Source organism: Strix uralensis, chromosome 17 (assembly GCF_047716275.1).
Source record: "Strix uralensis isolate ZFMK-TIS-50842 chromosome 17, bStrUra1, whole genome shotgun sequence".
In the NCBI taxonomy this organism is placed as follows: domain Eukaryota; kingdom Metazoa; phylum Chordata; class Aves; order Strigiformes; family Strigidae; genus Strix; species Strix uralensis.
In genome coordinates this window covers 4,850,215-4,873,642 of record NC_133988.1, presented here as the reverse complement: position 1 = coordinate 4,873,642, position 23,428 = coordinate 4,850,215, and the positions used below count along the sequence as shown (strand labels likewise).

The following is a 23,428-nucleotide window of genomic DNA, read 5'->3' as shown; positions in this document are numbered from 1 at the left end:
ACGCTTCTCCATGGCATCTCGTATGGGTTCCCCGTCTCAGATGTCATCCCCCAGCTAATATCCCTTGTGGAGGACAGCTTTCTCCTGAGCTGCCTTCCATCGAGAGTGACGTACCCTAATTCTTCATTCACATCGCTAAACATCTTGTATTTTCCCTTTAAAGCATGCAAGACACCGCCTAGATCAGTTAGTGCTGAGCACACGCGCTGCACAGAACAGCTCCTCTCCTCCAAGGCATCCTCAGGCACCTCCAGCTCTGGGTGCCCTCTCTAAGATATGGCAGAGAGTCCTTATTTTTCTCCCTCTGAAATCTGGGCACGTCTCGGCCCTAGTGTGCAGCTTTTGAACAGTGAAACATCAGTGAACCCTGGTGTTCCCTTGTTCCTTGGTGCCTAAAATCACCTTCTCCGAGCCCTTCCCCTCTGGGAAAGGCTTCCTTGCTGGGAAGACAAGGGACATTTCTGGAAGGGGCAGCTCAGGAGATGGATCCAGGGGCCGGACCCCCTTCCTGGGCAGGCGTTTTGTCTGCTCCTCTCCTGCTAGACTCAGCCAAGGATTTTAAGGTTTTTAATGCCTGAACAACCTCTTTGAAAAGCAGATCCCACACCTTTCCCAGCTGGCTCCCAGTTAAGAGAAGATGGGAGAAATCTATGGCCCACATTTGGGTTGGAAAGGGGTGTCCTGCATGTCCCTGAGTCACCAAGTCTATCACACGTGGTTCCCTGCTGCAGCTGCCAGCGTGAAACTCAGCAGTTGGTCCTCAGCAGTACGAGGGCATCGTTCCTCCAAGTCCCACTGACCTCCGTGGATGCTGCAGATGCTGATGCCAAGGGGTCGCTAGAAATCCCGCCCCAAACCACAGCCGAGATCCCAGGCCAGACCAACTGAAATGCTCAGCCCTGACAGAATCAGCAGCATTTTTGAGAATTCAGGCTCAAATTAAGCTCACGTGAGAAAACCAATCTGGACACACAACCCAGAGAGATGCATCACCCCGGGAGGTCTGATGCCACAAGGAAATCTGAACATGGGGCTGCTCCTGGGGACACGAGGCAAAAGGCAGAGTTCGCCATGGCAGTGCAGAGATAGAGATTTTTTTTTTAAAGGTATGCGGTTCTCAAAAAGAAAAAAAAAATGAAAAAAAAAGGCCCTGTGTTTGCAGCCAACACGTGTAATCTGTTGCAGCCCTTGTCAGACAAAACAGTTTTGCCGTAAGACAGCGATTCCCAGAGGGGAAAGGGGCGAAGTGAAAATACTTTATCAGCTGCGTACATATGTAAAGCGGTACCCTGGTTGAAAAGCAAAGCCTCTTTCCCTTTGAAAGCCGGGAAGGGAGAGACGGGAGGCGATTGCCTGAGAGCGGGGACAGAAATGACACAGGCACAAAGCCGAACGCAACAAACCCCAGGCCTTCCTCCTAAAATATGCTTATCTCCCTATCAGACCAAAATAACTACCTAGCTGTGGTGAATATGTATTAAACAAACAAATCCAAACAAACCTGAGATGTGACTCAGTTTGGAAAACTCTTAAAATACACGCGTGGTTTTTAATGTACAGAAATTATCATTTAATTCGGACATTAAGAGCAGGTTCTGCCGGAGTCCCTGGGGTCAGCAGGGGAAGTGCCCATCTTCCCAAGTTTCTGTGCCACCAGGCTGGGCGGTGGCTGAGATGAGGGGAATCACATCCCTGCCCGGATTTAAGAAGCGATTCTCAGGCAGAAGCCACCGTCAGACAAGGGCTCTTCTTCCCACTCCGAATGCAAGGTCTGTTTAAGAGGCTGGGAATACTGAGACCTGGATGCACGGCATAAATCAGCCCTCAGGTGCACAGGACGAGTGGACTCCTCTGGCAACAAGTGTGCTGGCTGCAGAGTCCCCGGCGGAGGCTTCTCCCTCTCCATCCATTAGCGAGAGACCTGAGAAGATGGAAAAAAAAAATTAATGCCACGTAGCAGCTCCCTGCCACTGCTGGCGAGACAGTGAGGGGGACTCGAGCACTCTGCTGCCAGGCAGGGGGGACACAAAGTGCCCAGCTCCATCCCGGGCATGGCCGGCTACTCCAGCGGGATGAGAGCCCGGGGAGAGGATGAGATGCTGGGGCACTTCCCATGAATACGGATGCACACAGGCAGGAGGGAGGTAAGAAATGGGATGGGGGGAGGAACCGGAGAAAAGAAAGGAGAGAAGGAGAAGAAAGGGAAGGAGAAGAGGCGGCGGGGGGAGAGGGAAGGAGCACGCGCGCGTGCCCATCTGGGCGATGCATCACATTGAAATTGTCCCGCATTAAAAATTCACCAGCCAGTGAATTTTCAAGGGATTTGTAGTAATTAGATGACAAAATGCTGGCAAATCTCAGGCTTGCCAAAGATGTTACTCAGGGGTCAAAGACTCGACACTTTTGGCTGGGTAATTTGTAAGTGTCAATCACACTCAGCCATCAGAGAGAAAGGAGAGATCTAACGGCTGAATCCTAACGAAGTCCAAGGCTCCTGCCTGCCATCGCCCTGCCTGCCGCTGCCCCCGCCACCCCCCTCCCGCCTCACGCAGCCGCACTCGCTGCCGGGCCCGGGGCTCCAGGCGCAGCAGCTGAAACACAGAGTGGGGTGGGATTTTTTTAAATTTAAACCCCCCCAACTTCCAGTTTTAATTTTTCAGCCCCAGTTTCAGGTGGGAGGAGTGCCTGCTCTAGTTCGCAGCTGCCCGTGGGCGATGAGCCTGTCCCGTTTACCCTGCCAGGGGTAGGGGGTAGGATGGCGAGCTGTGACCCCCTGGGGCGAGCCCTCCACAGCCCTGCAGCGGGCGACAGGTGGGTGGTTTTCATCGCTTCTCCTGACATGTGCTTAAAATTGCTCCTGGGACAGTCCATCCTCCTGTTTCCCGGGGCTCGCTTAGCCCAGGCTGACACACTGGGCTGAGTTCAACTGAAAATGAAATTAAAACAGCTCCTGCCTGCAATCTGCCTGTTTCTGCCTCCCCATCAGGTGTTACGGAGCCTTTGGAGCCACCAGCACCACTGCACAGTTGTCTCTGCCTGCCTTGGCTCTGTCGAAATAACTTGGGTTAGTTCAGACGCCGGTGGGACACTCCCAGCCCCGGTGGCAGCCGAGGGGGTGGCCGTGCCAGCGGAGCAGCTGGAGGGGGGTCCCGCTTTGGGCACACCTGCCTGGAGGAGAAAACAAATTAAAATACTCTAAGTCTCCAACGTGGGGCTCAGGCAGGGCTCAGCTTTGCCTAGGCTCAGCAGGAGGGATGAGGCTGGGGTTAAGCCTGGGCTTTGCTGCTGGGTTTCTCGGGGCAGGGTGGACCCCACAAAGGCAGGGCCCCATGAGGATGGCTGCCTGGAGACTTAGTGTATGGCCGGGACAGAGATCTCTCGTGGTGCTTTGGGTACAGCTTTATTTTGCATTTTGTGGTCTGATTTCTAAGTCAATGAAGTAGAAAACCTTTGGACTGATCAGAGGGCAGCACCCAAGCACTTCTCCAGCCCCATCAGCATCAGTGGGACGGCTGCTAACACGGGCTACACTTAACTCTGAAAAGATTTTAGGTCACCAAATGCGAGAAGAGGCAGGAGCATGATTTCCTCTCCATCTCTCGTGGCTTATAAAGCTGTCCTCATTACACCTGCTAAATCCCACCTCTGGTTTTGGGCCGTGAGGGATGGTTTAAGCTATAGGAAAGGGACGGAGGGATGTGGGGGGGCTCTGGCCACCAGCTCTGCAGTGCTGCAGCTGCTGGGGCATTGAGTGCATCCGTCACACCCCAAGGAAAAACACTCTACACACCCCAAAACCACCTTCCAACACACTTAAATAAGCCAAGACACATGGGGAAAAAAAAAAAAAAAGGTTTGTTTGCTATGTGCCGCTCAGAGTGCTAAATTTTGCGAGCGTCCTCAATCCAGCGGCATGGGGAGGGGAGGGGTGGGGAGGGGGAGTGGAAGGGCAGGAGGAAAATCGCCTTTGGCCAGAGTTGCTGCGGTTTATTTCGAATCCATTGCGATTCCTTGCTGTAGGACAACGGGACTGTAATATCTGGTAACTCAGCCAAGCGGCAGCATGGTGCTCTCCAGCCATTGCACTGCCCTATATAAGGGAGCTAAGGGGACTGTAAAAGTGGCTGTAGGTTTCTCCTCAATTTAAAAAGTCATTTAGCAGCTGCAAAACACCGCCTGGCAACAGCCAGCCCTCGGAGGGGCATCCTTTCTCCAGCTACTCATCAGCTGCATTTTGAGCTTCTATTCTGCGTATTTAAATAGCCCGAATCACAGACCGAGATCCACAGAGGTGTTTTTCCATTTTTTTCTTTATCTTAACTTTATCTAACATCATCTTAAGATGCTGCTAGAGGACCATTTGTTGGGAAGCAGCAGCTGATCTGCTCTAGGGAAGGACTGTGACCTCCCGAGCGCCCGTCGCTGCTGCTCCATCCCGCATCCAGCACTTGGGAGCCGTTTCCCATGAGCAGGGGGTGCCCGTGGGGCAGCAACTCCTCCCTGTCAGAGCCTGCTGCCAGCAGATGAAGACCAACAGCCACCTCACAGCACCTGAACACAGCTCCTGCCACTGCCTCGCTCGCTCTCGCAGGAGAAAATTAACCAGCAGACAAAGCAAAATCTGAATTTTAGCTGAGTGAACACAAAGAAAACCTTTTTTCCCCCCAGCTCACCTCCCCTGACACATGCTGCCAACCTCCCTCTTACTTTCCTACTTTCACTCCCCTTGACAGGTAGCACCGCGTGCGATCGCTGTCCCAGCAGCTTTGCTAAGCCCCGAGCTGGGGATGTCACGCGTGGGGACGTGATGACACCGGCTCTGTTCCCTCTGCTCCACGTGGGCTGCAGGGCAGAAGCGCTGGCAGGACGCACAGGCCTGGCACGCTCCTGCCCCTCAGCCCAGCATGGTCCTGGGGCTGGAGGAGAGAGCTGAGCCTAATGACGTGGCACTAATTACGGACTGTGGAACGTAGGGTTCCATGCCCCTGTGGGTCCGAGCGTGGCCGCCGGTGCCCCACAGCAGGGGATGTTGGCCACCGTCCCTTCTCCGGGGTCCTCCCCCATCGCTGCTCTCCGCTCTCCCCACTCTCGCTCTGGCATCACTTTCCGTTTTTCACTGATTCAGGTCACACTGTGCACACACCCGCCTCAGCCAACGTCTGTTCATATTCTCTCTGCCTCTCTTCCTAGCTCCAGTTTGGGGTGAAAGCCTTCCTTATTAGCCAATTTGGATACCTATTTACTGTGAATTACTGAGCCTGATTATTATTCATGAATGGCTAAGTCTGAAATCTCAAGCTCCTGCCATGCGATTTCTCTCCCTCTCCAATGCATATATTTAGGGAAAACAGGAGGCAGCGTGTCTCAGTCACACGCAGCCGCTCACCAGAGAAAGGAAAGCTGCACGCTGCCTCCTCGCTCTCCTGTTTTATTTCCCGGTGAGAAAGGTGGTGGTGGAAGCTGGAAGTGGTGGTGCCGAACGCTGGTCATGGGGCAACCCCGTGTAAGGTCCAGACATGCCGTAATATTAAGGAGAAGCTTGTGCTCCCCAAATCTCCAGACACCATCCCATCCAACCGTTCCCGTGGGTGGCCACAGCTCGGGTGATGCCAGGTTGCTGCTGTCCCCTTCCACGACAGGGTCCACCTGCTGGGAGTCACCTCGGCTGTGGCTGAGCCCGGCTGTTCCGTGGCAATCGGTTACTCAGGGGTGACTCGTGCGATCCCTTAGACACAGTCAGAATATTTTAACGCAGGCTGCAGGGAAGGTAAAGGAGGTCTCCATGTGAGGTGGGGAAAGGATGGGGCAGCAGCATCCCTTGGCTAATCCTCCAGCAGGGGAGAAGCAAACAGGGTTTGCAATTGCAAAGGGCTGGTGGAAGGAGGAAGGGAGACAATTAGGAGCTGAAGAAAAGCAAGCCCCGACTGCCAGCTAAAACAGGAGTTAGCAGCACACCTGCACGCCCGGCAGGGAGCCGGGCTGCTCCCGGCAGGGATGCGGGAACGGGCACGGCGCACAGCTGCTCCCACCTGTAGGTCTGCGCCGTGCTTTGCAAATGGGGAAACCGAGGCAGGGAGGGAAGGTCTCCGTGGGGGAGCATTGCTCCACCAGCAGCATGCCCGCCTTCGTGCTGCTTCTTCCATCTCAAGGGAGCAGCAACCAAAGTACTGTTTTTTTTCAAGCCCAAACCCCTCCTGTGTGTTTCCTGCCACATCTAGCTCAGGAAGACAACTTCAAACATGCACAGACACCACACTTACTGCCTCTGCAAGCAGACAAGCAAAGCTGGTAGAGATGCTGGGGAGAAGGGGATGGCTGCCAACACGAACAGGCAGACAGAAAGGCTTGAGATCCCAGAGCTCCTGCCTGGAGCCGGCAGCTGGGCTGGAAAGCAGCAAGCACGACGCAGGGGGGATGCGAGTTCTTCCTGCAGCCCTGGCAAAGGGCTGGTGAACGGCATCTACGGTGCTTGCTGCAAAGAGACAGGCTTGCCTGGCCCTTCAGCGCTTCCCAGAGCCCCCCTCCGTGGGGCACACCTGGGAGGAAGGCTTTGCAAAGGCAAGACAGGACTAAAGAAATTAGAAGACCTGAAATTCATGATCTAATGCTGTAGGCAGGATCAGTGCAATGGTGATGAAAAGAAACCACCCACGGCTGGGCAGAGGGATGGGGGCACGTTGTAAGCAGCAGCAGTTCAAGCCTCCAGCTCAGGAAAACAACAGCTCCTGGAGTGGGATGCTACCTGCCTGCCCATGCCTGCACTGAGTCCCCTGCCTCCTCCTGTGGGACAGTGAGAAAAATAACACAGATTGTGGTCAAGAGTTTTCCAAAGGCGATGATCAGTCACTTTGAGCAATCAAAGAGGGCAGCGGCACACAGCCTGGCTCTGAGAGCAGCAGGAAGCATCACTTGGCAGAGACACCCAGTCCTGGACACAGAGGGACTTGCAGCACCCAGCAAAACCAGGGCCCGTTGGATATCCTCTCCGTCTTGACTTGCTTGCTGTCCCCTTAAGTAGATAACAGCCCACACAGGCCTCTGGCAACAGGCAGCAATAAAGTAAAGCTAGTTTTACATTAAAACCCGTTAACCCTCTAATTCAGTAAAAAGGCTGCATTTGAATAATATCCTAATCCAATTCCCGAGCCGGCCCCGGGGAGGGGGATATGGCTGGTGCCTGGGGAACAGCTGCAGCCGTCACAGCTCCCGCTGCCGTCCAGCTCACCGGGGTCTCGCCCCGGATGAAGCCATCACAACCTGGCAAAAGCCCCCCCCTGGCCAGAGCAGCAAGCTCCAACCTGGGGTCTACAGACCCCATGGGGCCCCTGCACTGTACCCCAGGGCTTACAGGAGACAGGACTGAGCAAAACCCACCAGTTTCAGTTCTCTCATGGTGTGAACATGTGTCTTGCACAAGCCCAGAGAGACCCCCCCCACAGAGCTCATCTGCTGGAGCTCGAAATAACCCGTGCAGCCCCTGGGATGGCCGCATCTCCAGCTCTTGCCTGCAGAGATGTGTCCTCGGTCCAGGGCAGAGGCTTGGAGATGGCTGTTCATCCCCTCTGCCACCAGCACAGCCTGGATACAGCAGGCCCACCCCAAAAAAAGACACCCAGAGCAGATGAGCCTCGCACCCTACAAGTGCCCAGATCTCCCCAGGGAGCACAGGGCAGCCGAGGGGTGACCAGCACACACGGTGACACCGGCCCTGCAGTGTCAAGAGCCAGCAAAATGAGGGGACCAGGGCGACAGCTCGTCACAGCCCAATTACAACAATTAGTGTGCAATCGTTTGTTATAGATACAACCTTTCTGAATAATAGTTACCACTAAAAGAAACTATTATCACTCCCAAATAAAATAAGCGTATTGTGATGGTGTTCAGCTGGAGAAGCACTGCCAAAGTTAAGGACCGGTGGGAGGCTATATCCCAGGTTTAACTACATGGACAGTTAAGAGAGTTTGCATTATTTTATCATTAGGATTGTTTCAGATTGGGGGAAAGAAAAGGCAGTGGGGAGTGATGAATTTCCTGCAGACCTACTTAGGTATTCATTTTAATTCAGGGTAATTAGCAGGTATATGCTCATTTTCAGAAAATTCCCGTTAAAACCCGCTGTAATTTTAGGGGTGCAACGTGTGGGATTCTCAATACGTACAAAGAAGTCAAGTCTTTGCTTGCGGAGTAGGAATTAACTCAAACTGTTCTCCAGAGCTGCGATCAGCACTTTCATAATTAATGTACGGGCACATATATCTGTATACACATACACAGCCCCCCCCGTACACATCAAACAGATTTCCTTGATACCAAATTGCCTGAAAAATTAACCAATGTCAAACTGCTCAACAAGATAAGTATCATTAAGGGAAAAAGAAAATCTTCATTATGTTTGAAGGTACGGGAAAAAAAAAACCCTCATGAATGTTTTTCAGCCTGTTTCCAGACCGGGAAATAATATGTTTTAAAACATATCAAAGGGTTAAATTAATTTTCATTAAAATTTAAATTTGAGAAGGCTCCCTCTCTTCTTTCCTCCCTCCTCCCCCTTTGAACGTTTGACTGGCAACCATTTCATATTTCAATCTCGGCAGAACAAATTGAATTAGATGTTGAAACCAAACTCTGCTCTGTTCTCTAAAGCCTACATGCTCTGCTTGCGCTAATCCTTTTCGTCGCTGCTGCAGACCTCAGAGACGCTCAGCAAGAAACCTGCCCCGCCACAAAAGACAATGAGGGGAGAGGGGGAAAAAAAAACAACTCAGGAAAAGAAAAAAAACGGGAAAATCCAACCCCAACCTGCAACCCCGCAAAGCTTCGCTTAAATCGTGTGCTGGGTGCTACGTGTGCCTGGAAGGGATCCTGCCGGGCTCCTCCGTCCTCTGTGCCAGCTGTCAGCCGTGCTGAGTGCTGCCAGTTGGTCCTTCACCCCTGGGATGCTAAAGCCCCGTTTCCCCATGGTGACCCCCCCAGCACAGAGCTGCCCCGGGACCAGCGATGGGTCCCGCCGCTGCCTCCCCCCCGTGCTGGTGCAGATGGTGAAGGCAACAGCGAGCAGTGGAGGGAGTGGGAATGGGAACGCCACAGATCAATGTTGGGCAAAAAAAGAAAAAAAAAAGAGATTTCCCTCCTCCCTGGTGAGCTTGTCACCGTTTCATCTGACCCCCTTTGACAGCGCTGCTCCGACAGCCGTGCCTCAGTTTACCCACCCATCCACCGAGCACAAACACCCGCCTGCTGTGGGGCAGGGCAGATGTGCTGGAGCTGCGCTAAGGGGTGAGCGTTTTACACCACAGCACTACAGACGTCCCAAGGGGGCACCCCTGAATTCTGGGGGTCTATTCCCTGAGCCCCACAGCAGGAAAGCCCAGTGTTGGGGGCTGGGGAGCCGCTCAGAGGCAGCAGAAGGGCTCCTGAGCTGTGGCACGGTTTGGGGGACCGGCACAGGGGTGCAGCGCTCAGCCTCTTCCTGGGGGTCCACACAAAGAGCTGGGGAGCCTTGAGCCCGCTGGTGCCAAGCCCAGGGCCCCACGGGGGGTCTGGTTTTGGAGAGGTTTGCAGAGGAGCTGGGCCAGGATGCATCTGAAAGCTCTGGGCTTGCCTGGGCTCCGAGCAGTGCTGTCTGTCCTGTCCCTCCTGCACTGCTCCATCCCTCCCCAGCTCCATCCCTCCCTGCCTTCATCCCTCCCCGGCTCCATCCTCGGGCTAGCTGTTGGAGAAGGTGTTAACAGCACGTACTCCTGGAGGCATCCTTAAATCAGAGCTGCTCCAAGGGAACAAATGTTATCTCGAGGCCCCGGCACTTACTGCAGACACACTGCATGAAGCAGGCAGTTATTTAACCCAACTCGGATTATTCCTGCAGTCACGTAAGCACCTTCCCTTTCATCAGGAGGGCCCCGGCACTGTGCTCGTGCCTGGCGCTTGCGGCAGCCCAGGAAGGCAGATGTATTAGCGGGGTTATTGGTCGGCTCCAGGCCCAGATGCGCTCGCTATTCAGGCGGCCAGCGGTGTTGTGGGTTGAACAAAAGTCTGGTAATAAGTAAGGTTATGAGCATCCCACTGCTAGGTGTATTGGGTACCGCCTCGCAGCAATAGGCAGATATTGCCAAGAGGAAAACAGCCTCTCCGGCAGTAATGTGCATTGCACACACAAACACACGCCAGCGAGCGCGGGGAGGCTGGCCGGCGCTGATACACAGAGGGCAGCCCCGGCCTCCCCCCAGCATGGCGGGCTCAGCACCACTTCGGATACAGGCAGCACAGCAGCCCTAGCAGCACCCCAAAAACCAGGGGGCCCCTGGCTCACTTGGATGGGATCTAGGAACCGGTGTCATTTCTGTGGCTGTAAAAACAGGAGCCAGAATGTGTCAAAATCATCCCCTTGGCGGTGTTGAGCAAACACAGCGTTGCTGGAGAAAGCACTGCAGGGACTTTCTCCCCGGCATGAAGGATTTGTCAACCCAGCACCTGGAGCCACCTCCCCACAGGGACTTGTCTCTCTTGGCCCTGCAGGAGTTTCTCGGCACAGGACAGGGTTTCATCACCACAGAGGTGGGCAGCAAGTACCTCCGTGGATGGAAAAAGCGAGGCAAAGTGCAGCTCAGAGGGACCTAGGAGCCTCCCTGGTGTTTTTACTGCACCTCTCCGGATGCTGTGGCTGGTGAACAGGTTTCCTACCAGCAAGCCACCATTTCCACCATGGCCACAAACACATGGGAAGGAGCCTGTCTCACCTCTCTTGAACCCACGCAGGGTTTGCTAGGCAGTCTCAAAAGGAGGTGGGGGGGCTGGCTGAACTGCACGGTGTTTGACCACAGGGAGCTATTTATTCCTGGCTCCCTCCTGCCAACCTCTGCCATCCCGTGCTCTCCAGCCTCAAGAAATGCTACTCCAAGAAGACACACACCAAGGAGGAGCGATGCCAGCCAGCACTCGAGATGGCACAAACCAGACCTTGGGGTGCATGGTGGCCTGGGAGGCAGCAAAGCTGTGGAGGCCACGGGTGCTGGCAGGGAAAAGGCATTTCCAAACTATCTGTTTCATGGCAGCAGCTGCAGTTTGGTCTCCAAACAGGCATTTTTTTTTTTGGCAGCCCATCTGTTCTCCCCCAACCACAGCGAGGGCCAATTCGCGACTCGACAAGCGGTTTCTGCTGCAACAGCAATTCTGCTGTCTTCCCTTATAGGAAAGCAAACACACTGGGGAGCACACGGAAACATGAGCAGTGCATGCACTCACTTCAATGCAGAGCCTAAATCAAGCCCCAACCTGGGCTGTACCCCCTGAGACCATGGCTACGAGCTTGCAGGGTGACAGGGAGGAGAGGCAGCGGGTGGGACCCTGGCTCGGAGGCTGCTGAGCCTTTGCAATACCACCTTCTCCTCCTCCTGGCACTGCCAACCCTGCGGCAGCCCGAGGCTTTTTGACCTTTAGGGCCAGCTGTGCCTGCCACGGCCCCACTGCCCCGGTACCCACCTCACCAGATGCCAGGCAGCTGCTAGATGGCCTCGTCTCTGTTGCTCTCTTCCTCTTCCAGATGCTCCAGGATTTCATTCAAAACCTCCGAGCGTTTTCTCTTCTTTGGGGAGTCTGTCCAGGCCCGGGTGGTAGCAAAGGGGATGTGGGAGAAGAAGAACAATCAAAAAGTAAAACCTGGGCTCATGCACAACCACCTCCAGCTCATCTCCTGCTACCTCCAGCCCCCCTCATCCCCCTCCCAGGTAAAGCCCCTCAACTATCATTTACGTCTCCTCACCAGCCAGGCCCTGGCAGGACACCATGGCTGGAGGTGTGACTCTACCCCTACCACCCACACTTTGGTTCACAGACCCCAGTGTCCAAACAGGCCCATTGGTGATGCCGACCCTTCCCGTTGACCCCAATTCACCCATCCCCTATCGAAGAGTGGTCACAAGACCAACCCAGACACCAGCCTTGGTTCAAGAAGGGTCTTGGCAGGACACAGACCCACCAACATCCTTGCTGAGACATAAGATCGCTGCCTGGCCCTGCAGCCCAGCCTGCACCTCCCACCTCAGCTGCAATGGGTGAAGGAGAGAGGCTGGCTCTCCCCTGACAGCTGGGCAGGGATGTCCCTGTTTTGCTTCTCCTGCCCCACTCCGACAGCACTGTCCTGTGACTCCCTTTGGTATCGTCACTCTCCTGAAACTGTCCTGGGGCACAGCACCATGCACACATCCCTTCCCATGGATGCTACAGCCTGTGGGAGGGTGAGAAACTCCCAGGGGCTGCCAGGACCGGAGCGAGCATCCCAACCTTGCATCAGCACCGGGTACCAGGGGTGACAAAGCCATTTGGTCCCTGTGCTAAGGCTGACATGGGCGCTGCCTCCTCTCTGCTGGGCAAGAACTGCCCTCCCGGCAGGAGCCGCGGCGCAGCCCCCTCTCCCCCCGCTCACTCCCCAGCCAGTGGCTCTCGCTAGCGAGCAGCACATGGAGAACAGCTGTTTAAATCCTGCTTTCAGACATCAAAAGCCTCGCTGGGTTTCTCAAACAAACAAACATACCATAGGACTAAAGAAAAGGTGTAAAATAAATAAATGGAACAAGCTGTGCATTTTCTTTTAGTATTACAGCTGCTGCGGGAGATAAACAACAAGTAAATGTCACAAAACATCAATACAGAAGAAATTAACCTGACAAAAGCACACATCCCCCCCTCCGCCTCCCCCCCAACTCCCAACAATTTTGCATTTCTGGAGTTCCCATCTAATGATTTTATTTTTCAATTAATTCCTTGACAGAGCGCCAGAACCCGCCTCCCTCCCCATCGGGGGCTGCGGGGACAGGCAGGGGGATGGGGGTGCCAGCAGTCCCCACTCCCCTCCCAGCACCCACCCTGCTGAGCTCAGGGGAGCCAAGGGGGGCCGCAAGGTGCCACCCTGAGACCCTTCAGCAGCTCTTCGCAGTTCAATCATCCAAAGGCAGAAGGGACAACCCACCGTGGAGGAAGGTGCCAGCTCAGCGGTTCTCCCTCCCCTTTACTCTGCCCTCCTGGCTCTCACTCCCCCGGCCAGCCTCGCACTCAGGGCTTGGAAACGGCATCAAACATGGTCTCAGCTCCCAAATCCATCTCAGGGAAGAGTTTGTCCCCCACCTGTCATCCCTTCCCCACCAGACCCCGACGTGCCCCATGCAGAGAGCCCGCACAGGGGCAATGGTGGGGGTTGCATGGTGGAGGGGATGCTGGTGGGATGCTGGACATGGGGTACTAGGTGCTAAGGGAGCATCCCTAAGCAGCACAGTGCACCCAGGGGACCTGCTGTGGTGGGGGCAGGGGGCTGGCAGGGCAAATGGCCCCCACTGAGTGCTCCACATTCACCAGCTTGGCCATAGCACTGCTGGGGAGCATGGGGAGCATCCCCCCACCCCTCTAACAAGAAGGAAAAGGGGGAAAAAAAAAAAAAAGCAGGAGGGTGGGGAAGTGAATTGGTTCGACTTCCGTTCTGCTGCTCCAAGCTGGTTAAGGTTTGCCCGCTAACGATCCCATTTGCTTCCTTTAAACAATAGCCAAAGCCGGCGGGGGTGGGCCGAGAGGGGGATTACCACGGGATTAGAACGTGGCAGGGTTGCGGATGCCACGCTAATCCTGCAGGGTTTTACTCTCCGGCTACGGCATGTGTTTGCATTAGTTACAGATGCTCTCTAAAAAAAAAATTAAAAAAAAAAAAGAAGAAAGGAGAAAAAAGGAAGCCCAAAAGGCTGGGAGGTGAGGATGAGCGCAGTGGGTCTGTAACACAACTGAGAGGTAAAAGGAGCAGCTTGGGGGCTCTGTGGCCAAAGGACGAGCAACCTGGGAAAGGTGATGGGGATGGGGATGACTCTTCCCACCCTGCCAGGGAGGGCACGAGGATTGGGTGCAGAGTGGAGCCTGCCTTCCCCTGCAAACCTTCTGCTTCCAGCAAACAACTGTAAATACCCAGGGGCGAGCCACAGTGGGGCTCCGCTGCTTTACACCCACCCACAGCCCTCTGCTGAGACTGGGGCCCTCACTGGAAACGCTCTCACAACTGAAATACAAGCCAGACCTGCTCCTCACACACCTCTCTCATTCACCCGCCCTGCAGCCTCTGCAGCCCTGCTTTCCACCCCATCCTTCCTATAAAAACCACCCCCCCCCTCCCGAAGTCATTCCTTCCCCTTCCCGCGTCTCGTGCAAAATTCCCCATCTGTCAATTTAATTCTTTGATCGATGGGAAAGAGCAGGAAAAAACGGCCCAGCACAGCTGGCTTCCCAAGTTAGCCCTGGCAGGATACCGCCAGCCCCGCTGGTGACGGCTGAGCGCAATGTTTGTGAAGCGCAGAGAACACAAGTCAATAGTAATTTAGCTGGATTGGGAGCAAGTACCTTCCCTGCACGGACTGCGAGCTCCCGGGAGAGGGGGAGCGCGCGCACGCCGAGGGTATCGCCGCCTCGCTCGCAAATCTTCCCCCAGCAAGGCTTGCTGGGATGGAGACACACAGCAACAGTCGCCCTGTGTCGAGCAAACGAGGGAAGAAAAGGGGGATCGAGCTGTTCACAGACCTTTTGGGGGCTGCAGCTACGTGATCGCAGGGATGCGGGAGATGTGCAGGTCTGCACCACGACCCCAGACCGCTCCCCGCTGCGCAGGGCACGGACCCAGGTCTGCCCCTGCCCCAGGGCTGGCAAATTCCACTGCAGGGCACTGGGATCCCTGTGTCACTGTTTTGGTGGAGCCAAAATATTCTCCCTGCTGGTTTCAAAGATGTCAGTGATCCTTGTTTCCCACAGGGAGGATTCCCCTCCCCAAATGAGGGCCAAGACGCTGCTGGTGCCAGGGTTCATGCATTCCTTGCTGCCCTGATGTAGCATTTGCCACGACCCTGCTCCATGTTATGGGCTGAATTAGAGGCCCCAAGGCCAACTGTTGGCCAACCTTTCCGTGGCTTCTCTTCACCACGTTACAGTAGATAAGTGTCTTTATCCACAGCAGCATCAAATCCTCCCCTGTAGCTGGCCAAGCTCTCAGGCTCTCCAGCCACCTTGCAGCAGTGGGTCCCATGAATTAACAATGCATGGTGGGGTGCAATTAAAACTCAAAGGAAGTGGGTTGTTTTTTCCTGTCTCAGGATGAAGGTACACTCAGAAATGAGCAAATAGACTTAAAACTCTTCCAGTCTGCACTGGGAGGCATGAGAGCAAGCGCGGGGTGCAGTGCTGCAGTCCCAGCCGTCAGGGCTGGGCTGTGGCTTCACTCCCGACAGAATTACTGAAGCCATCTCTGGCAGCCGGTGACTACTTCTGGGGTCCTACTTTCTCGTGGAACATTACAAAGACTTAGAACAAGCCATAAAGAATGACCTGAAAACTACACAAAATGGGAAGGAAGCCTATTCCATTTTATTGCATCTATTAGACCGATTGAAAAGATGGCTCAGAAGTGGCTTGATTGCCATGACAAACACCTGCACAGAGAAAAGATTTAGGAGACCAGACCTCTCTTTAACCTAACAACAGCAGTGAGACCTGGGAACTGGAAGCCAAATCTCTATAAATGGTGTCTAGAAATAAGGTGCATAATTGTAGCAGAGAGAAGTCAGTGGTAGGACGTGTCTTTCGCAGCCCAGGTCTAGACTTTACAAAGTACTTCCTTGCTAAGACAAAAATGATGGGGGTGACACTGAGCTGCTGGGTGAGGGCTTTTGGCCGCTGCTACTCAAGACATCAGCCCGAAAGATCAAGGTAGCTCTTTCAAAGCTGGAGATGCAGAAATCTGCTGTGATGGCAGTGAGACGGAGCAGGATGAGCTCGTTGCTCAAATCAAACTTGCTGTTAAACTCAGGGGAGTGCAGGTCACCATGTTGTCCCACTGGACCTGGGTAATAACAAACCCCCAGGCTTTACAGCAACCTTCCCACCCTCTGCTACCACTCTGCAGCCTTTCCTACACACAGATCCACCACGTGCTAACTGTGGAGACATCTGTGCATCACTGTTGTGCCCACAGCAAACCAAAAACTGCATAGAAAAAGAGGAAATGGAAGAAGAAAAAGCTTTTCAAAATACTTAAATTCCAATTGCATAAAACTTAAAAGAAACGTGTCTGAAAGCCCCCTGAGATGGGCAGTCTCAGTCCTTTGATCTGCTTTAACACTTTCACCTCTTCTGGTATGTGTAAAGTCCTCAGCACACTCCCTGGTTGCTTTTATTTCTGCGGAATAACCAGGAAAAGGGCCAGCAGCTGCAGAGGCCACATGTCACCCTAGACCGATGGCACAGCACTGCCAGCATGGCTTGATGCAAACACGTGACGCCGCTACAGCAAGACCAGCCTCTCCAAACAGCACGAGTGGCTTGCAGTGTTGGAGGTCTCCAGGTCCAAAAGGATCACAGAATACTTTCAGAGAAAGAAAAAAAAGAAAAAGACTCTCCCGTGGGATAGCAATGCTCAACCCTGCAAAGAAATTTAGGGCAGGAGACAAGGAATAAGCCAAGTTGGATGGGATAAGACTCACCCCATCCACCGCACTCTGCCTTTTGAAGCCATATGCCTCCACATCCTGCTTCTCCAACACTGCTCGCTGGGCTTGGCTTGGGGAGCAACACCACGACAGCAGCAGCAGCAGCTTTTGGTGGCAAAGAGCAGCTGAAGACACCAGGGACCTCAGTCTTGACTCTTGTTTTCCAAGCCTTGAAGACTCAAAATTACTTTTTTCTCTTCCATTCCCAGCTCAGTCCCTTCCTACCTGGAGATAAGTGACCAGAGGGGCCTGACCACAGCAGCCTGCAAAGCTGTGGGAAGACTCTCACAAGTCACACAGTGATGTGGGAGAGGAAAACTCACAGGGACATCCATGAACAGTGCAGGGATGTCTGAGCTGCTCCTGTGCTTCGCGGAGAGAGGAGAAAAGTGGCAGGAAATGGGTATCGGTAGGAAAAAGAGAGCTTGGTTTCTGGTTGAGAGAATCCAGTCTCCATCACCAGTGATGAGAGATGCATGGTCTCAGCCCAGCTGTTCAGTAGGCTGAAGGGGTGGGGTGGATTCAAGGCAGGGTGGCAATGCTGTGTGTGCTCTGTATCCTCTCCACCCCGGCTCCATGTGGGAAATCAGCCTCCAGCTGCGCAGGGGAGGAAACATGAAGGAGCATCCCCACGGGGGCTGAAGGCAGAGTGGTCGCTGCAGTTTTTCCCTCCTTTATCGCTACAGTTATCGCCTTCTGCACACCCACAGCAAAAGGGTCAGGGCACAGCTCCTTCCCCTCCTCAGGGCTGCTGGGCATCACTGCCAGAAACCCCACGGCAAGCCCGCCTCAGAATCAGGAGAGGGCACTTCCCAAAGAAATAAAATCCCACCCATGAAACTCCAGCCTGGCAGTGTGGGGTGGAGAGGCTGAGAGCTGGTCCCAGACACCAGCCAGCTCCCGGTGCCCACCAGTGTGCCCCAGACAGGCTTTGTTATGGAGCTCTGCTTCTGGCAGATCCCCCCCTGCCGCAGGATTAGCTGCCAGCAGTTTTGCAGCGGAGGACGTGCGTGTGCACCAGACAGGGCTGAAGTCATTGGATGTTATTTCTCTCCCCTCGAGATGGGCTGGAGCACAGCGATGACTGCTGCCTTCAATCACATTTTCAGTCCCTAAAGATGGGGAGTGATAACCTTGCTCCTGTTTTTCAGCCAAGCCCCTGGAGCCACCGCAGCTCTAAGGCTGCATCCCTCCTGGGACATGAAAACACTCTTGTGCCACTTGCCCAGAGTCCCCACCTCAGTGAGGAAGGCCCTGGACAAGAGGGCTGGAGCAAATGCAGAAATTGGGAAGCAAGCTGAGCCAGAGGGAAACAGGGAAGCGACAGAGCTCGCAGGCAGCAGCCAGCATCTGTTGCAAGTCTGCAGCTACTGTAAAGCCAGGACTATTTTTTCCCCCTAGACTGAGCAGAATAGAAAGGGAGAAGAGATCCCAAATATATAATGGCGTGCATGAAACATCACACCTGCTGTCTTCTCCACCCGGGTGGAGACTCATATTACTGTGATCAAACTTGATGTTTCCCCCCTCCAGTGCTGGGTTCTGGGTGGGCACGTCCATCCCCAGCAGAGCCTGTCCTCCCTGCTGCCTCACACATGCCCCCAGCAGCACAGCTCTACACCCAGGCTATCACACACCCCTAGACACTGCTGCGCTCCTTTCGGGTTCCTTTTTGGCACCATGTTGGGGATCAGCCTGTGGCTGCCAGCACAGGTGCCTTCGCTCCACACCTCTCCGGTCATATCCACCCTCAGCCCTTCCACCACCAAACTGCAGCTTCTCCAGCCTGTAATAATCAGTGCTATGCACACTATTTCACAAACACAAGGCTGGGTCCCACTGGAGCCAGGCTTGCTAAATAAGTGAGGCTTGCTGCTCTTCCTTCGCCGGGGATTGCGATGTGCAGCCCCAGAACTGCTTATGCCAACCCCCTGGGCGATGGGCATTTTGCGTGATGGAGAGAGGAGGCTGGGAGGGGATGCAGGAGGAAGAGCATTGATCTCCAGCTTAGTCCTCCAGCCCAGGGGAGCCCTTCCTACATAAATATTTGCCAAGCAATGCATTTGTGCCTGTCGATGGCTGTCAATAGGAGCCTGCAGTGCTCTTATCTGTGGAGCTGTCATTCTTGGGAACCTGATCCGAACAGCCCTCTCTGCATCTCAACTGATGGCCAAATTATTTGTCCTTTTTAATCTGTGTGCTGCGTGCACAGAGCCTGTCCCCAACTACGGAGCACCCTGGGGTGCAGGTGGACGGAGCAAAAGCACCGCAGCTGGTAGGTGGCATCGAGGGGCCTCGGCGGTGCCAGCACGTGGAGAGTTAACTGGCTCACACACACACAGAGCTGTCAGACAAAGCCGTGGCCTGGATGCCTCCTGCTTCCCCCTGTGCTTGCATCGTCAGGCTCCAGCATGTACCTGCCAGCTCCAGCAAGCCAGCAGCGGCGGGGAAAGGGCTGGTGTGGACCGGCAGCGTGTGCCAGATGGGATGGTGCCAGCCGGGGCTGTATCGACAGGCCAGAAGGATGCTGCTACGTTACCGTGGAAATGGTCTGCTGTTTTCCGTCTCAGGGCCTCCACTGTCTCTTCTGTGTCTGCCCACTCCAAGACCAGCCTCCGGCCGTACAAATGCGTGCTGTGGCACAGGGCGTTGAATGCTTTCTGCAGAATTAAGAGGGAAAAAAAAAAAGAAAAAAAGGGAGAAAATAAAACCAGGCTCACATGAGTAAAAGCAAAGATGTCCCTCCCTCTGCCCTGCACCTAAAAGGCCACCAGAGAACATCCTACTTGGAGCACTTTGCTCTGATGGGGCAGGATTCATCTCCATCAGTGGCTCTGACTCGATCATTTATCTTCTACATACTTGCAGCAGAGCAAATACCCATCGCCATTCCTGCAGGCTGCTGCTGCTCACTAGGGAGCAGGCTGAAATCCAGCACAGCGAGCAGCTCAAGGCTGGCTGCAACCTCGTATCACCCTGGGAGCACACCTGAGCCGGGAAAGCTGCAGCCTGGAAAGGCTGTCGAGACTTGGGGCAGCACCAGGGGGGTCAACTGCAAACCAGGGCCCTCGTGGGCAGCACAGCAGTGCTGGGTTAGCATGGGCAGAGCAACCTCGTGACTCTCCACCCACCCTGCTCTCTGCTGGCACCAGTAAAGCACAGCTCAAATGTGAGTAGAGAGGTTGTTTTCTGCTCAGGGGCAACAAGTTTGAAGAAGCACAAGCTTGCCAGGGAAAGCTGCCTTCCTCTCGCCAACCATTTGGTGATGTTGGCCATGGTGGCAGCAAACGTGGCAGAGCCAGAAGCCAATGCAGAAGTCCTCTTCTCTTTTGGCCCATGGTGCTTGACTGTGTTATAGAAATCCAGAGGTTTCCTCGTTGTTAGATCCTGCTTAGTAACATCCATACAGCTATAATCTCTGGCTGATGTTGCATACAAGCATGCCTGCCAGCACAGTAGCTCAGACGGCTTTCTATGCCTGTAGGCAACCAACAGAGGCTCGATGCAGGGAAGATTGACTTTGTCTTTATTTCCCACAGACTTTCGAGAAAATTCAGGACTGAGCAGGACTGGGCCCATAATCCAAATATACAAACACACTGGTGAAGTATTTTCATCCCCGGGGCCCACAAAATGTTCCACGGCAATGTGGCACAGGGCTGGGCACAGGCATAGAGAAAAGGAGCCCAAAATGCTCTTCAAAAACTCCAGCTAAGGCTGAAATTAAGTCAGGTTATAACCTCTGCAAACTTGCATCCCTGGAACAAATATGGCAGCTACAGGACCACAGAAACATATCCCGCTGTTCAACAGGGACGTGTCCTCCCATCTGGAGGCTCCCAAAACAGCACTGAAGTTGTCCTGGAGAAGCCCAGACCTCTCCTCCGAGACATTTGCTAAACAGCTATTTTGAACCACTGTGCTTGTCCCCAAATATCGTATCTCTGGGCAGAGGGGCTCTTCCTTCAAGAGGCTTTGGCTGCCCATGATCGCTCCTCAGCAGCCAGGACCCTGCCTGAGCTGCGAGGTTACAAAAGTCAAAAAAAACCCAATTTCCAGTGACCAGCACTCAGTAACCTGCATTTTCCCCTCCTTCTGACTCTCTTTCACTCATATAATTCTCATTCATTATAAAAAAGAGAAACAAGGAGCACTAGCTCCACCTGTTCTGTAGCATCGCTGAGATTCCCCACCTTCTCAGCTTCGCCAGCTCCTGGGGCTGACCCCAGCAGGGTGGTGTGCCTCCTTTTTGGGGGGCACACTCCCCTCCGAAGGGCTGCAAGCCTGGCTGGTGTTTTTGCAGCTACAGCTGTTTTTATTTGCTGCTGCTGTTGTTTTAAAGGCCTATTTTCACTTGGAATGGTATCCAATTAGCAGAGCAATGTGTTGGCTTAAATAAACACTCGGGGGGAGGTGGCAGTAGGGAGTTGTGATGGCTGTTTACGTTGGCACAAAGAGCCATTTCCAAAGCCTGGCAAACAACTGCAGCTCTAATCGCCGGGTCTCATTTGTTAATTTATACTTTTTAATTTCTCACTTCCCACAGCACAAGGAAGAGGAAGGTTGGAAGACAGTATACAGCCCCAGCAACCTCGCTGCACTCCATGGCAGGTCATGGAGGAGGGCAGACCATGCCGAAGGTGTCCATGATCATGGTGCGATGTGTGGTGCTTGGTGGGCTCGCATCCTCCGAGCCACTTGCTCTGCCACGTCCTCATTGGAGGATCACTTCCAGCCCAGTCTGGGATGAGGCATCCTCTAGTTTTGCGGGCAGCACTGGGAAAGGTCATGGAGCAAGAGGGAAGGCAGATGCTGCCATCAAGTTGTGTCTCACCACACTGGGAGAGATGCATCTGCCAGCAGCCTGCTGCCATTGGACCTTTCCAGCCAAACACACTCCTAAAATGAGCTGGTTTTCACCCAGGATAAAGCAAAGCTCAGGATCCCTGGGTGAGATCACAGGGATCCCTTCAGCCCACCACTGCTCCAGCCCATGCAGGAAAGGGTGTGCTGGGATCTCTGCTTGTCACGGCCCCGTCTTCCAGATGGGCTCCTGGAGCTGGGGCTGCAGAAGAGAAGCCGTGCATTTCAGGTGAACAACATGTGAATGCCATTTCCTTTGGATATGAGCTAAAAAATAAAACTTAGCTCTTCATTGCTCTGAGAGGAATTAAGACTTTTCCAGGGGAAAAAAAGAGAGACCACCGATGATTTAAAAGACAAAGGGATGAAGGGGAGAAATGCCATCCCCATATATACGCATTGCTGGAAATCTTCCACGAGAGGAGGAAATCTGCCACTGCTGCTATTCCAAATGAAAAGATAGGTAAGAAAAAAATGTATTTTCATTACATGAGAAATATGAAATGAAGACAAACAGACTGGCTTTCAAAGAACATGGGGCTGCAGGCAGGAGCTGTTCTCAGGGTGCAGCTCCTCCACCCGAGTGTCTGCTTTCCTAGGACAGCTCCTTTGAAGACCAAAGCATCGAATGACCAGAGGTTTGTTAAGTTATCCAAACTAGGGATAAAGAGAGGTGTGGTGTCTGCTCACCCAAGAGTAACTCACTGGAAAAGACCTCTAATTACCATGGCTTCACATCATCCTGCACCTTTAAGAAGAGGGGAGCCTCCACCACACAAGGCTCGGTATCCTTAAATGGCAAAAAAGGATTTCATTAAAGCTGCTGCATTTGGTAATACACCCACTGTCAGGCAACACCGAAAGCTGAAAAGCCCTGGCAAACCTCCTCGCAGGTCTCTTTTGCTTTCCAAATGCTTTAGGGGTTGCATGAAAACCCTATGGCCTTCTCCCCCTAGAAAATAGGATGCAAGTATGCTTAAAAAATGTCATTTCTGAACCCTCCTGAGTATGATTTTGCAGAGTTTGGTTCGAGCTTAACGTCACGGCTCAGTGCGGCAGGATTTCGTTGCTAGCTCTGAGTACAGCTTGGGCAGGGCTAGAGCCCGGGCGGCGGATGGAGAGGCGAACAGAGCAGGGAAAAGCAGAGAAAGGAAGGGGAGAAGCTGGAACAGCAGCTTAAAAATGTTTGTGGGATTCAGAAAGCGAATTTAAAAATTAAGGGGTGGCTGATAAACTCACATGAAACCCAGGCTGCCAGGAGAAGACAGACACTGCTTTGGAGCAGAGCCTGCTGCGCTGGGGCATTGGAAAGGCAGAGATCAAGAGACCGGACCATTGCGTCTGTCACCCCCGAGTGCTACGGCTCCATCCCTAAATGCCGTATTAATTTGGAGGACAGTGCTGCTCTGCCTATAGATTCCCCCTTGCCCTATTAAATACTCAAGCTGAAGAGCCTCCGGGCTGGAGTCATTAGAGGGACAAAGGGTCAACAACATTAGGAGATTGATAAATTTCCCTTCCTTGCAAGAACCAGTCCCAACTGAGGATGCTCTCTGTGATGCCAGCTGCACACAAGGATTTTTCCTTCTGTGTGTGTGCATTTTTAAAGGGTTGACTGTCTTTCCCGAATGGGCAATTTCTATTTGGAGACCAGATGTATTTTTATATCAACAGGGGAGAAAAGTGGAAACTTGGCTTCCAGTTAATAGTTCAAAAATAAAAACAATCCCACAACAATTCTGCACAGGGGATGTCAGGAAACATGTCAAATGGTTAATGCTTCCTTAACCGGAGTTAATTTGTTATTGCCAGCGGATCAAAGTTCCCCTTCTCATCCCCTAACTTCCATGCACTCCCAGCTAGTAGTCAGCTGGCGCTGGAAATCTAAAACCAAAGGCTTGATCAGCAGGCATACAAACCCTCTTTGAGAATATTACTTTGTCTCTCCCGTTGCTGTCTTTGACATGGGTTCCTCCCCATTTCCTGGCTTCGCACGTGTGCGTGCTGTGATCTGTTAAATGCTCACAACATAGAAGAGAGAGGGCTGCTAATTTCATCTG

General features: G+C 53.5%; 1 protein-coding gene across 1 annotated transcript in view; it reads right to left on the bottom strand.

Annotated features, from left to right (window-relative positions):
• Positions 1-1,501: 1,501 nt before the first annotated feature.
• Positions 1,502-23,428, bottom strand: part of RBM19 (RNA binding motif protein 19) — a 72,403-nt gene continuing 50,476 nt past the window's right edge. The window contains exons 23-25 of the mRNA XM_074887387.1: positions 19,045-19,165; positions 11,479-11,592; positions 1,502-1,921 (exon numbers count right to left, since the gene is read on the bottom strand). Coding sequence (XP_074743488.1) covers positions 11,501-11,592; positions 19,045-19,165 — 213 coding nt within the window. The 3' untranslated portion in view covers positions 1,502-1,921; positions 11,479-11,500. The remainder of the gene's footprint in view (positions 1,922-11,478; positions 11,593-19,044; positions 19,166-23,428) is intronic.